Source organism: Bos indicus, chromosome 23 (genome assembly GCF_029378745.1).
Source record: "Bos indicus isolate NIAB-ARS_2022 breed Sahiwal x Tharparkar chromosome 23, NIAB-ARS_B.indTharparkar_mat_pri_1.0, whole genome shotgun sequence".
Lineage (NCBI taxonomy): Eukaryota > Metazoa > Chordata > Mammalia > Artiodactyla > Bovidae > Bos > Bos indicus.
Window position 1 is genome coordinate 52,856,660 of NC_091782.1, and position 14,065 is coordinate 52,870,724.

Here is a 14,065-nt window from a genome sequence, read left to right on the forward strand (position 1 = left end):
GTCCTGGGTCAGGAAGATCCCCTGGTGAAGGGAAACACTACCCACTCCAGTATTCTGGCCTGGAGAATACCATGGACTGTATGGTCCATGGGGTCTCAGAAGTCAGACACATCTGAGGGACTTACACTTCTCTTCACTTCATGTCATATTTGACTCAGACTACTAACTTCATGTGAGCACAAATACAAAACGTCAGAGGGAAAAACCAGCAAGTTCAGAACCTGTTTTTCCTTGGTTTATGTGTCTGGGATTTTAATTTAACAGCTTTTCAGCACAACCTCTTACTCTTGACTTCCTTACCCACAAAGACCTCTTGCTAGAAGCTGATGAGGGGTCTTTGGTTCTGTGAGAGACAGTGCAGAGGTTACTGATTTTAACAAACCACTGGTTTTAACTATGACTGACTTTCAATAAATGCCAGTTTCTTTATTCCAATGGGCTATGAAACATTCTTCAATCTTAGTTATTAAAGTCTTAGTGTTTTGTTTTGGTTAAATAATGAAAAGTATTTTTATCTCTTATTACTGGGTTTTCTTTTGCCTCTTTTCTTATAAACAAATTTGCAGAGTAAAAACAAAACCTACAAACTCATTTACACTGCATTATTTATATTACTTTAAAAATAAGATTTTTCCTTTGTTCCCTTTTCATGTTGAGATTTGTAAAACAGCAAGGAGGAAGTTTCAAGATGCAGAATTATTACATACTCTCAAGTATCAGATCAGTTCAGTTGCTCAGTCATGTCCGACTCTGTGACCCCATGAACCACAGCATGCCAGGCCTCCCTGTCCATCCCAAGTATCAGATTTGGTGAAATTGCACAGCCAGGCATTTAAAGTGGGAAAAACCAAAAGGAACTTACAGAAAGAGTTCCTGCTTTTATTCTCCACTCATAGTCACTCTAACAGTCTGTATAGGGGAAAACTGGCCAGTGTGCATTTCAGTATTGGGTAATGGGTAAGAAATACTTTATTCACACGAATGGGCGGTCTCATGGTGTGTGAGCAGTTATATGAGTTGACCCAGCCTGGTGGGGTTGTCAGTTGCCAGGGGAGTCTTGGGGCTGAATTCACTGGACACCTGAGCCAGGGACCTGGGTGATGTTGCTTGGAACTGATTCTATTTCCTCTCACCCTGAGGGCCCCTCCTCACCACCACCACCACCACCACTCCCGCACCCCATAACCGGAGAGGCTGGAGTGTACAGATGAGACCTCAAAGAGGCTGGTTTGGCCTCTGAAAGGTGATGCATCGGCGTCTCAGTCATTCACACCTTAGTAAGAAACAGCTCATCTTGACAGAGATGACAGGCCCTTGACAGAGACCTGAGTTTGCCTGGAACTCAGGGGTGCTGATCCCCAGGAGGGCGCTGCGCGCACGCGGCTCACCGCCGGATGCACCGCCCTGCTCCGGCTCCTGGGAGGTGAGTCAGGGGGCAGGGCGTCCCGCCCTCACCGCCTGCGCCGCCCCCTTCTGCCGCTATAAGGGCCGCGCCCGGCCTGTCCCAGACCCCGCCCCGCCCAGGCAGCCCAGCAGCGGGTAAGGCTGGGCAGGGAGCTGGGCGGGCGGGACAGGCTCGGGTCCGCTCGCGCCCCGCGGGGTCCGGCATCTGGCGGTCACCCCGGCCCGCTGTGCGCCACTCGGAATCCCCGTGTCCGGCGGTCACCCCGCCCCCTGCCCTGCGCCCCGCGGGGCCCCCTGTGCGGCGGTCACCCCGGCCCGCCGTGCGCCCCGCGGAAACTCCTTGTCCGATGGTCACCCAGTCCCTTGGCCCGCGCCCCGCGGAGTCTCCTGTGCGGCGGTCACCCCGCCCCGCCGTGCGCCCGCCCCGGGGTCCCCGCGCCGCGTCCGGTCTTTCTAGGCCGCCGCCGGCCCGAAGGCGGAACCCAGCCCTTCTCCCCCTCCTCCCGAGCTGTTTGCGCGGTCCGGCCCAGGCCAAGCCGCTCCTCCTTCCTCTTTCCTGCTGCTGGAGGTGCAGGAGGCGATTTGTCAGCGACAGTAATAATTCAGCTGTGACTGGCATGCGGGGCAGCCTCCGGCCGATCCCCTTCCTCGCCCGAGTGTGGGGCTGAGAGCGAGGCCGGGCGGGGACAGGGGCCAGCTGATGGGCCAGGGCCAGCTGCTGCACCCGCAGACCCCGCTGCCCGCGGGAGGGACAGGGTTTCTGGTCACCTTCTCCCTGTCCAGCCGCTCGACCTGCTTCGGGGCCTGTGTTGGGTTTCCGAGCTCTCATATCCTGCGAGAATGGGGACAAGACCTCTCCAGACATCGGACAGTGAACCCCAAAACGAGGGTCATCCTGTCTCCTTGCTGGAATTTGCTTCATTGGTTGGCAGGTTGCTCTGATTTTCTATGGGAAACTTGGATGCCATGTCAGTGCTGAGTCCTTGGCCAGTCTCCCCAGGCTCTCACATCTATGCCTGCGGGTTCTTGCCCTCCTAGAAAGAGGAGAACGTGCAAGTTCCAGTGAACTTAAGGGGGGGGTGGCCCAAGCTGAGAGGAGACGGGGGTGACCTTGCTGATTCACTTGTGTGCCGTGGGCGGCTCAGGCTCTGCTCTGCGTTGCAGCCTCACCATGGAGCAGCTGAGCGCAGCGAACACCCGCTTCGCCGTGGACCTGTTCCTCACCCTGACCGAGCACAATCCTGCTGGAAACATCTTCATCTCCCCCTTCAGCATCTCATCAGCGCTGGCCATGGTCTTTCTGGGGGCCAGAGGCAACACCGCGGCGCAAATGTCCAAGGTCAGCAGAAACTAGCCAGAATAGTCTGCTTTCCCCGCTGAGCCCTGCCGCTGCTGCTGCTGCTGCTAAGTCGCTTCAGTCGTGTCCGAGTCTGTGCGACCCCATAGACGGCAGCCCACCAGGCTCCCCTGTCCCTGGGATTCTCCAGGCCAGAACACTGGAGTGGGTTGCCATTTCCTTCTCCAGTGCATGAAAGTGAAAAGTGAAAGTGAAGTCTCTCAGTCGTGTCTGACTCTTAGCAACCCCATGGACTGCAGCCTACCAGGCTCCTCCATCCATGGGATTTTCCAGGCAGGAGTACTGTAGTGGGGTGCCATTGCCTCAGCCGGGATCAAAGGCTGTACCTCTGAGCTCTTGCAGTGCATTTGTGGGCTTTCCAGATGGCTCAGTGGTCAAGAATCTGCCTGGAATGCAGGAAACTCAGGCAGACTCGGTTTCAATCCCTGGGCCTGAAAGATCCCCCTGGAGGAGGGCATGGTAGCCCACTCCAGTATCCTTGCCTGGAGAATCCCATGGACAGAGGAGCCTGGGGGGCTGCAGGCCACGGGGTCACAAAGAGTCGGACAAGACTGAAGCGACTTAGCAGGCATGCGTGCACAGTGCGTCTGTAGAACTGTGTCTCAGTGTTCAGTGTTGTGTGTCACGTTATACGTTACACTTCATGAGTTCAGACTTCCAGAAAAAGCCCCAGGGAAAATCCACTTGGATGCAGGCTGTCTTTATGATCCAGTCTCTTCTGAGCACCTTCGATGGGGTGGCTCTAGTTGTAAAGAACCTGCCTGCCGATGCAGGAGGTGTCACAGCCTCAGATTCAGTCCTTGGGTCGGGAAGATCCCCTTGAGGAGGAAATGGCAGCTCACTCCACTATTCTTGCCTGGAGCCCATAGAGTCACAGAGTCAGACAGGACTTAAGCAACCTCGCATGGATGCATGCATGAGACAGACAGTGTTTTTGGTTGGGCTGAGCAAGTGTGAAGTGTGGAGTGTTAGTCGCTCAGTCGTGTCTGACTCTTTGTGACCCCATGGGCTGTAGCCCACCAGGCTCCTCTGTCCAAGGGGATCCTCCAGGCAAGAATACTGGAGTGGGTTGCCATTTCCTCCTCCAGGGGATCTTCCTGACCCAGGGATCGAATCCAGGTCTTCTGCATTGCAGGCAGATTCTTTACCACCTGAGCTACTGGGGAAGCCCAGTGGAGTCTCCCACATTTGGGGAAATCACAGGGGTCAGCTCGTGCGAAGTGCAATGGGTCAGCCTCGCCCTGGGACACCCGCCTGTGTGACCACGGTGTCTCCCCCGGGCTGAGGACAGAGCAGTGAGAAGACTGGCCGCCCCGCCGCCTGCTGCTTCTGCCCCAGCATCGCCTGCTGGCTCTCACAGGCACCTCCTCCCCCAGGACCGTCTGCTTTCTGCTTTGCCTGTGATGCCGGCTCCTCCCTCCAGCAGCGCCTGCGGGGTCTTGTGTCCGGCCCTGTGCTCCTGGGCCTGGCCCAGGCGTGTCCTGTGTGAGCAGGAGGGCCCTTCAGGGAGACGGGAAGGCGACTCGGAGACTCCGCCTGTCCTTGGGGGGTGCGGAGGGCACCCGTGTGCTGGGCCTGCTTTATTCTGAGTGGGGAACTCTGGCTTTCCTCGAAAGAAAGGGCGTCCGCGAAGGTCTTTCTAATGTCCAGGCCACTGGTCACGCTGCACCTAGAGCCAGGGAAGGTCCAGCCCAGATTCAGGTTCACCAGCCTGTTGCAGCTGCAACAAGTACAAGTGTTTGTACTTGATGGAAAACCAACGGTTTTCATCACTGTAGATACAGAAGCATTTGAAAGTTTTCAAAAATCTACTTAAAAAAAAAAGAAAGAAAAAAACCCTGGTACTAGTAACTGTTAGTTGCCCCTGCAAGGTAATCTGAGCTTCTGTTTTGAGGTTTTCCAGGAACTTCACAACCTCAGTGAAGAGCAGTCTTAGGTTCTTACCCCGTTTCCCTGAGGAGACGGATCACAGAGCCCACACACACGCTCCACGTGTCAGGGAGAGACCGGCCTTTGCACACGGTAGAGCTTTGCTCTTTGTGCCCTAAAAGAAGGAACCAGCCCAGGCCGCATAAAACCATAAAGTGGCTCTTGGTATAACTGATATGTGGAGAGTTAAACTTTGTCCAGTGTTAAGTTTAATGAAATTGTTTTTAAGCAAGTGAGTTACTGACGCTGGCAAGGCAATAACAAACCTTTCAGTCTCTACTACCTTTGTGTTCTTGCATAGCTGATGATTCTTGTATCTACTGTTTATTTCTGAGAACTCTCAGGAGAAGTCTACTTGTACAAATATGGACATGCCATTTATGATTGGGGGAAGCAGGCTTGTATACATGTTTAGTTTAGTAACCACTCATATTTGTGCAACTGTAATTATATCAAAAAGTGATGCTGAAGGGCAGCTTTCAATATACTTACTATGTTTCACAAAGCGAATACATTTTGGATTTTGCTGATCAATAATTAGTACTAAAACATATTAATTTGATGGAAGCAAATTCCAAGGAACCGGGTTATAATTTCAAAATCCATGGTTATAGAAAGAATATTTCCTTTATTTTAGGCTCTGCATTTCGAAGGAGTTGAGATTCATTCGGGATTTCAGAGTCTGAATGCTGATATCAACAAGTGTGGTGCTCCGTACACTCTGAAACTCGCCAACAGGTTATTCGGAGAGAAGAGTTACGATTTCCTGCCTGTGAGTGCTTTGCTCTCCGTTTTCTCAAACTCGAAAGACAATGCAGACTTTTTGCCCAGCACAATCAAGTCACGCAAACCAGTTTTAATTTTTATAAACATTCAGAAAAATAATCCAGAATGAAAACATAACCAACAGCATTCGCCTCGGCGGATGTGATTTCGTTTTCTCATCTCCACAGTGAAAAGGTCAGCCCTGGCTGCTCTACTAGAGAAATCCAGAGTGAAGCCCGTCATTCATGTCCAAGTACAGCCAGTGTTTGCTCGTTTATGACAGTGTTAGTCAGAGAATAGAAAAGAATCGGTAAATTTCGTGCAACACCAAAACTACTGGGCTACACTCGTAAGAGTGGTTAGGATGGTCAAGTCAATGCTACGTGTTTTTCACCAGAGTAAAAAAAAAGTACAAGAGCTAGAATTTTTGTTGTTACCATGAAATATGCCTTTGGGGATTATTCCTGTTGCTTTTAAGGATTTTGGAGAACCACCTCTGTATGGAGAAGGACTTACTCACGATACCTCCTGTTTCTTTTCTTAAACAGGAGTTCTTAGCTTCAACGCAGGAAATGTACAGTGCTGAGCTGGCCAGTGTGGATTTTCTGCGGGCCCCCGAGGATGCGAGGAAGACCATAAACGCGTGGGTCAAAGAGCAGACGGGAGGTGAGCGAGGGCGGCGCTGGCCGTCCGCCGGGCCCTTCCTTCCCTCCGCCCGCCTCCCCCTGCGGGGACCCTCCCCTCCCTCGCCTCTTGGCCTGACCCTGGGGTCCACCCCTGCCCAGGCCGGTCAGCTTTCAAACTCAGGAATCTCTCCAAGTGGAGATGTAAACATGGTGTAACTGAAGATGCTGCAGCTTCTTCCCTGTAAGCTCCCCAAACTGCGCTTAAAAGTTGAAACTAACATCGACTGTAGAATAAACGGATGAAAACCTCGTGATCCAATGTCTACAAGCCGCTGTGGCCAGGAGTGTTTCCGCCAACACCTCATCTAAGGAGTCAGGCTGCGTCTCTCGTTCGTGTCCCTGTCGTAGTCACGGAATGGTCAAGGCACCCACAGGACACCTGTCCCTTCCACACCCACAGCGGCCGTCACAGCCACACGCACCACGAGTGGGCCATGTGTCCGCGGAGGAGCTGTCCTACCTCTTAGACGTCTGTTAAAAGCTTCCTGGTGGGAGTTAGGCGACCACTTGGATGATTTGAAGAAGCAATTTACTTCTTAGTGACTAGAAACACTTTGGTTAAGAAAATTTTCCTTTCCTTATAAAGAATGGCCTGTCTCCAAATGAGGCCTGCTGATTATCATACATCCCAGAAAAGGAGATTTTTCCTGTTTTTAGCCCTTTAACCCAATACCTTGTTTCGAAGCATCGCCCCCCCCGGGGGTAGTTTGTGTTTCCCCTCATCCGCCCTCGAGTTGTCTGGTCTTAATTGTGGCGTGCGCTCTCCAGGTGTGGTGTGTGGGCTTAGCTGCTCTGAGACTTGTGGGATCCTAGTTCCCCAACCAGGGATGCAAGGAAAGCAGATTCTTAGCCACCCAACCAACAGGGAAGTCCTTCCGAGCCGGTTCATTTCCAGTGGGAGCACCCCGGGGCCTTAGCGTAGTGCCATGTGACAGGACTTTGGGTAGAAGGAAGCGTTTGAATTGCATTTCAGTGCTAATCAAGTGTGTTAGTCGCTCAGTCGTGCCCGACTCTTTGTGACTCCATGGATTGCTGCCCACCAGGCTCCTCCGTCCATGGAATTTTCCAGGCAAGCATATTGGAGTGGGTTGCCATTTCCTTCTCTGTGGGTCGTTCCCAACCCACGGATTGAACCCCAGTCTCTTGCACTGCAGGCAGATTCTTTACCAACTGAGCTATGAGGGAAGCCTAGTGCTGATCAAAGGTCCCTTCAAATTTGGAATTCTGATAGGTGGGTTTTTAAAAAGCTAAGTTTGTCTTTTTAGGGAAAATTCCGGAGCTGTTGGCCTCAGGTATGGTTGACAGCTTGACGAAGCTGGTGCTGGTGAACGCCATCTATTTCAAAGGGAAGTGGCAGGAGAAGTTCATGGTGGAGACCACCAAGGATGCGCCTTTCAGACTGAATAAGGTGAGGCCGGATGGCTGTCTGGATGACTCTGTGCTCCGAAGCCACGCGGATAATGATGGGCGATCTGTGGTCTGATTGTTCAGAAAGAAACGAAAACGGTGAAGATGATGTATCAGAAGAAGAAGTTTCCCTTCGGCTACATCAAGGACCTTAAGTGCCGGGTGCTGGAGCTGCCCTACGAGGGCAAGGACCTCAGCATGGTCATCCTGCTGCCGGACGACATCCAGGACGAGGCCACGGGGCTGAAGAAGGTGCGGCCCCACTCCCCGCGTGGTGCCCGGACTGTGTGTGTGTGTGTGTGTGTGTGTGTGTGTGGAAGAGGCAGGAGTGTGAAGACGGCAGTTTTTCTTCCGTGTGTCTGCCCTGTTGGGTGCTTTGCCCTTCCCCTCCTGACTAAACTTCCTGTTGGGCGGGGTCTGGTATTAGCCGTCTGCAGCTACAGCATGCGTTAGAACCTGGCTGTTCCTGCTCTCAGCTGTATTTGCATGGTTGTCCCTTCCTGACTGTAACAGGGACAGTCCGGGATTAGCAGCATCAGCAGGGCAGTGCGGCGTGGCTCTGTCCCAGTGGAGCAGCAGTAACAGGGCGGCCGCAGGAGCTGGGCTCACGCAGCTCACCCTGTGCGCCCGGTGTTCTCTGCGGGGCGGTCCGGCACCTGGAGCAGGGCTCGAGCGTGTGCTACGGTTTCCCCACTTTAGATGAGGGACTCGGTCCGTCTCTGGTTTTACCAGTGTGCTGCTTGTTGTTGTTCAGTCAATAAGTCGTGTCCGACTCTGTGCGACCCCGTGGACTGCAGCACACCAGGCTTCCCTGGCCTTCACTGTCTCCCAGAGCTTGCTCAAACTCATGTCCGTCAAGTCGGTGATGCCATCCAACCATCTCATCCTCTGTCGTCCCCTTCTCCTCCCACCCTCAATCTTCCCAGCGTCAGGGTCTCTTCCAATAAGTCAGCTCTTTGCATCAGGTGGCCTAAGTATTGGAGCTTCAGCTTCATGAGCTATGTCTATCAGGACAACTTCAGCTGTGGGAGGTTTGCGGATAACCACAGCGACCACTGGGACTCAGATAAATAGAAGACATAGAAGAAAGCTTTAAAAATTACCCCGTGTCACTCGGTCAGTTAGGGTGGTGACAGCCATGGTGGCAGTGGTCCAGCGTGGCAGAGGCTCAGTCAGTCCTGGGTGAGGGCGGGTGGTTCCCGGGCCTTGTCTCCATAGGGGGGCCTTGGTGCCCGGGAACACGATTCTGTGTATTCTCACCAGCAGTCCTGGGTGAGGGTGGGTGGTTCCCGGGCCTTGTCTCCGTACGGGGCCTTGGTGCCTGGGAACACGGTTCTGTGTATTCTCACCAGCAGTCCTGGGTGAGGGCGGGTGGTTCCCGGGCCTTGTCTCCGTACGGGGCCTTGGTGCCTGGGAACACGGTTCTGTGTATTCTCACCAGCATCCCGGGCCTTGTCTCCATACGGGGGCCTTGGTGCCCGGGAACACGGTTCTGTGTATTCTCACCAGCAGTCCTGGGTAAGGGCGGGTGGTTCCTGGGCCTTGTCTCTGTACGGGGCCTTGGTGCCTGGGAACACGGTTCTGTGTATTCTCACCAGCATCCCGGGCCTTGTCTCCATACGGGGGCCTTGGTGCCCGGGAACACGGTTCTGTGTATTCTCACCAGCAGTCCTGGGTAAGGGCGGGTGGTTCCTGGGCCTTGTCTCTGTACGGGGCCTTGGTGCCTGGGAACATGGTTCTGTGTATTCTCACCAGCATCCCGGGCCTTGTCTCCATACGGGGGCCTTGGTGCCCGGGAACACGGTTCTGTGTATTCTCACCAGCAGTCCTGGGTGAGGGTGGGTGGTTCCCAGGCCTTGTCTCCGTACGGGGCCTTGGTGCCTGGGAACACGGTTCTGTGTATTCTCACCAGCAGTCCTGGGTGAGGGTGGGTGGTTCCCGGGCCTTGTCTCCGTATGGGGCCTTGGTGCCTGGGAACACGGTTCTGTGTATTCTCACCAGCATCCCGGGCCTTGTCTCCATACGGGGGCCTTGGTGCCCGGGAACACGGTTCTGTGTATTCTCACCAGCAGTCCTGGGTAAGGGCGGGTGGTTCCTGGGCCTTGTCTCTGTACGGGGCCTTGGTGCCTGGGAACATGGTTCTGTGTATTCTCACCAGCATCCCGGGCCTTGTCTCCATACGGGGGCCTTGGTGCCCGGGAACACGGTTCTGTGTATTCTCACCAGCAGTCCTGGGTAAGGGCGGGTGGTTCCCGGGCCTTGTCTCCGTACGGGGCCTTGGTGCCTGGGAACACGGTTCTGTGTATTCTCACCAGCATCCCGGGCCTTGTCTCCATACGGGGGCCTTGGTGCCTGGGAACACGGTTCTGTGTATTCTCACCAGCAGCCAGAAAGGCGTGAAGTCCCCGAGTGGGACCTGTTTTGGTGCAAACATGAAGGAAACCAGTGAGCAGTGGGTAGGAGGGTCCGTTCATCTAAGGAATGCCTTATTGACTGACTTCCATAGAATGGTTTCAGCTCTTCTTTTCGCCCATTCTATTCCAGATTGAGCAACAGCTGACTCTGGAGAAGCTGCGGGAGTGGACCCGACCCGAGAGCCTAGACCTCCTTGAGGTCAGGGTCCAGCTACCCAGGTTCAAGCTGGAGGAGAGTTACGACCTCCAGGAGCCCCTGGCCCGCCTGGGTGTGCGGGATCTCTTCAGCAGCAAGGCAGACCTGTCTGGCATGTCGGGGGCCAAGGACCTCTTCATATCCAAGGTGGTCCATAAGTCCGTCGTGGACGTGAACGAGGAGGGCACGGAGGCGGCGGCCGCCACGGGGGCCATCGCCGAGTTCGCCATGCTCATGCCGGAGGAGGAGTTCGTTGCCGACCACCCTTTCATCTTCTTCATCCGGCACAAGCCCTCCTCGAACATCCTGTTTCTAGGCAGGCTTTCCTCCCCATAGAAGCTAGAGACGTTAATGCAAGGTCAAGCCTAAGCTCTTTGCCTGCCCTTTAGATGGGGACCATTCGCATGTACCTTTACCCATAAAGTACTATTCGATAATGAATCTTTAATCTCCTTTGTAAGCTCAGCTCTGTTGGCTGTTCACACTTGGCATGGGTATCTCTTCTTCTTTTTTTATACTGAAAAAAATCCCGTGATTTCTCTTGAATGCACTGAGTTAAAAAAATAGAAAAATCATATGTGTAGATCCTTGACAATGTAGCAGTCTAGGAAGTTGCTATACTTTCCTGAGAGCTGGGGGGGACAGTGGTCACGCCGTCAACTGTTTTTAGAGATAGACCTTTGGAAGCCGCAGTAGAGAGATGTCCTGATAGCTGAGGGGAGGCACAACAGATACTCAGTTGAAATACAGGCTAGCGCCCCCATTGAGGGCCAGGGTTATGAGACAGCCTTGCCTTGGTGAGGTCTCTGACCCTGTGTCCAGCCCTCCGACCTGGCCGTAACCCACGCTCCCCCTTGTCTGTTCTCCCTCGCTCCTCCGGATGTGTGCTATGAGGGGCACAAGGAGTCAGGCAGTAGATGTCTTATCAGGAAAGAAGCCAAGAAATGGCAACAGGATCTCACTGCTCACTGCCTTCTCCCATGTTTTCTGATGAAGGCTCTTGATGTCCATCATCTGGCACACGTTTTTATGGTCACAGGACAGCTTTATGCAAGGCTGTGGAGGAAGACGGTGGCCGGGTGCTATTTGATGGATGTCAACCTTTGTCAATGTTCTTCTTGGAATGTGCCTTGAATTGCTGCTTCTTGCTCTCGTGAAGCTGGTTAATAAAGTTTCCTCAGATCGTGCAAACCAGACTGACCTCAGTCCTCTTATTTCTCCCTGATCTTGGGCAAGCCAAGACTGCAGAAGCGGGTTCTTGGCCGGACCTGTGCTTACATCTGGCTGATACGGAGTGACTGCACAGGACAGCAACAGAATCGCAGCAGGCCTCACGTTGGCAGGCGCTTCTCCTCCTTTCTCACGGTTCTCCCTAGCGCCTGCCATCCAAGGCCTCGTGGCTACAGGGGCCAGGAGGACAGCCGCAGCGGTCTGTCCCTCTTTGCTCCTCAGTCCAACATCCACTCAGCGATTTAGAGTAGGTCGTGTGGATCGAGTTACGTGGGCCCAAGCAGCTCTGCTCAAATCCTCCCTTTCTGTGTTTGAGGGAACAGGCCCCTGGACTACCATCAGCTGTTGAAGTCAGAACAACTAGGAGATACGAGAGCAGGGACTAGATCTGGTTCTTTTTTTTTTTCTGGTCTCGCTGCCCGTAGCCACCAGGGACGGAACCGTGCCCTTGTGGCCCTGGCAGTGAGAGTGTGGCGTCCCAACCACTGGGCCACCAGGGAAGTCCCCCGGTTCATATTTGATGTGGACAACGTCCACCTCTCATGATGATGAGTGAGATAACCCAGAAACGTCTGGAGACCAACTGGAAAACCAAAAAAATACATGGCAGCCCCTCGGGGGAAGGTTGACATGATCGTGGAGAAACACTGGGCCCGAGACCCAGCAGGGGCTGGGGCATCTCCCAACCCAGAACAGATCTGTGAGGAGTGACGTGGGGGTTTTGGCACTGTGCTAGGCTAGGGAGGCTGTGTTTGGACCCATCAAGAGTGAGGGCCCCATTCAACCTCCTGCCACCCTAAGGTATGAGCGAGCCATTGCAGAATGCAGCCCTGCTGAAGTCGTCAGACAGCCTGGAAAATTCCAGGCCCTATAATGGGGTTATTCATCCTGGTTTGCTACAACCCAGAGGCAGAAAGATTACCCATAAATTTCAAATGACTTTTTATAAGCAGCTTTTCTTATACAACATCCAGTATACGATCGAAAGTAACTGGATGGGTGCCACCTGGTCTGTCCTGAAGACACCCTCCTGAGCCATGACAACATAAACCAGCACACAGAGACACAGAGGATAGAAGCGCAGGTCCTGAGGCTCCCGCTATTAGAACCATCACACACAAACCACAAAACAACACTGTCATCCCTGATCAGCAAGACAAGACAAGGGTAAACATTTCAGCGGATAACTGGAAGCTTAAATCAGTCTCAAAAATGAGACAGAAATTCTAGCGCTCAAAAACACAGTTAAGAATGAAGTATGTAATAGATAAGATTTATTAGCAAATTACAGATGGCAAGAGAGAGAAACTATGGTCAGATCAGGAAAAATTATCCACAACTTCTTTCAGAAAGAAAAATGTAATCCAGAAAGACAAAAGGATGGAAAAAATGCAAAAGGGAAGATAAAAAACCCAGAGAAGTCAGTAAGAAGACACTTCAGAGGAAAAGAAGGGGGAAAAAAAAGAGTCTGGGCAGTGGTGGTCGGTGGTTTCGTTGCCAAGTGGTGACCGACTCTTGCAACCCCATGGACTGTAGGCTCGCCAGCTTCTTCTGTCCATGGGATTTCTCAGGCAAGAATACTGGAGTGGGTTGCTATTTCCTCCTCCAAGGGATCTTCCCAACCCAGGGATTGAGCCCGTGTCTCCTGCATTGCAGGCAGATTCTTTCCTGCTGAGCCACCTGGGAAGCCCTGTCTAGGGCAGAATCATGTTTAAAGAGCTGACATTCAACATGATTTCAAACAGATACGTCAGTTTCCAGATTCCAAGTCCCACATGGGGCCAGGCATGGTGCTCCACATGCGATGTTTGTACTCTAAGGTGAGCAGTCTGGTCTTCAGGCTGCAGACGGGAGGGAGGAAGCTGCCTGGGGCCTTCGAGTAGACGTCCTCCTGATGCGTCACCAAGAACTGCCCAGGGGGATTTGAGTGCACTCGAAGCTTTTGGAAGAGATGCTCGCCCTTCACTGGTAGTACTGTGTTTTCTCGCTCAGCTGTGAAGCTCAGCCAGTTTAAAGGAAATCTTCAATAACTTTGCAATCTCAAACATGCTCACGTTTGAGACGCAGCATATAACCTGGGGTTGCCTGGGAAGAGTGGGTGGACGGCCCTGCGGCGGGACCTGCCGAGCTATCACATCTCCAAGGCACATCTCCAGTGCCCCAGCCCCTCCCGGGTCACTGCTAAGAGCCGAGATCTCTGCACACAAGGATGCCAGAGGATGCATCTGTCAGTTCAGAAACCTCCCAGGACTTCCGAAGGATCTCATACTTTGACCTCGGAAAGTGGATGGCTCCGAGACACATAGGGGTTATAAAGTGGAAAAGCATTTCTTCATCTAACCTCTTGGGGTTCAAATTACATGCACGGAATTGTGACACCGGATACTTTCCGACCTGAAAAAACAGTTGGTGGCTTGTGTGACCGCAGCCCCGCCACAGGGTATGGCAGAGCCCTGTGGAATGAGGAAACCAGTCTCTGCCAACAGGTGAGGTGTGGTGTGCCATCTCACGGAGTCGAGGAACAAAGGTGAGTTTCCAGCTCACGGGGAGACCGGGAACAGCCAGCCTGCACAGCAAGAGAGAGTTCCTCAAGGAGGTGTTCCTGAAGTTCTTGCACGAGCCCTTCCTGTGTTTTGCAAATGTCTGTTACAACAAATCCTGGTAGTAAGATCTTTGC

At 53.2% G+C, this 14,065-nt stretch overlaps 1 protein-coding gene across 2 annotated transcripts; it reads left to right on the forward strand.

Moving 5' to 3' along the window:
• The first annotated feature begins 1,432 nt into the window (after positions 1 to 1,432).
• On the forward strand, positions 1,433 to 11,349 carry SERPINB1 (serpin family B member 1). 2 transcript variants are annotated; one of them, XM_070778491.1, is made up of 7 exons: positions 1,433 to 1,539; positions 2,569 to 2,743; positions 5,328 to 5,462; positions 6,004 to 6,121; positions 7,407 to 7,549; positions 7,633 to 7,800; positions 10,093 to 11,349. In XM_070778491.1, the coding sequence occupies exons 2-7, from the start codon at positions 2,576 to 2,578 to the stop codon at positions 10,492 to 10,494; spliced, it is 1,134 nt and encodes a 377-aa protein (XP_070634592.1). In that variant the 5' UTR covers positions 1,433 to 1,539; positions 2,569 to 2,575; the 3' UTR covers positions 10,495 to 11,349. The 2 variants fall into 2 exon arrangements, with proteins under 2 accessions (XP_070634592.1, XP_070634591.1); XM_070778490.1 differs by lacking the exon at positions 1,433 to 1,539 and adding an exon at positions 1,620 to 2,336.
• The last annotated feature ends 2,716 nt before the right edge of the window (positions 11,350 to 14,065 follow it).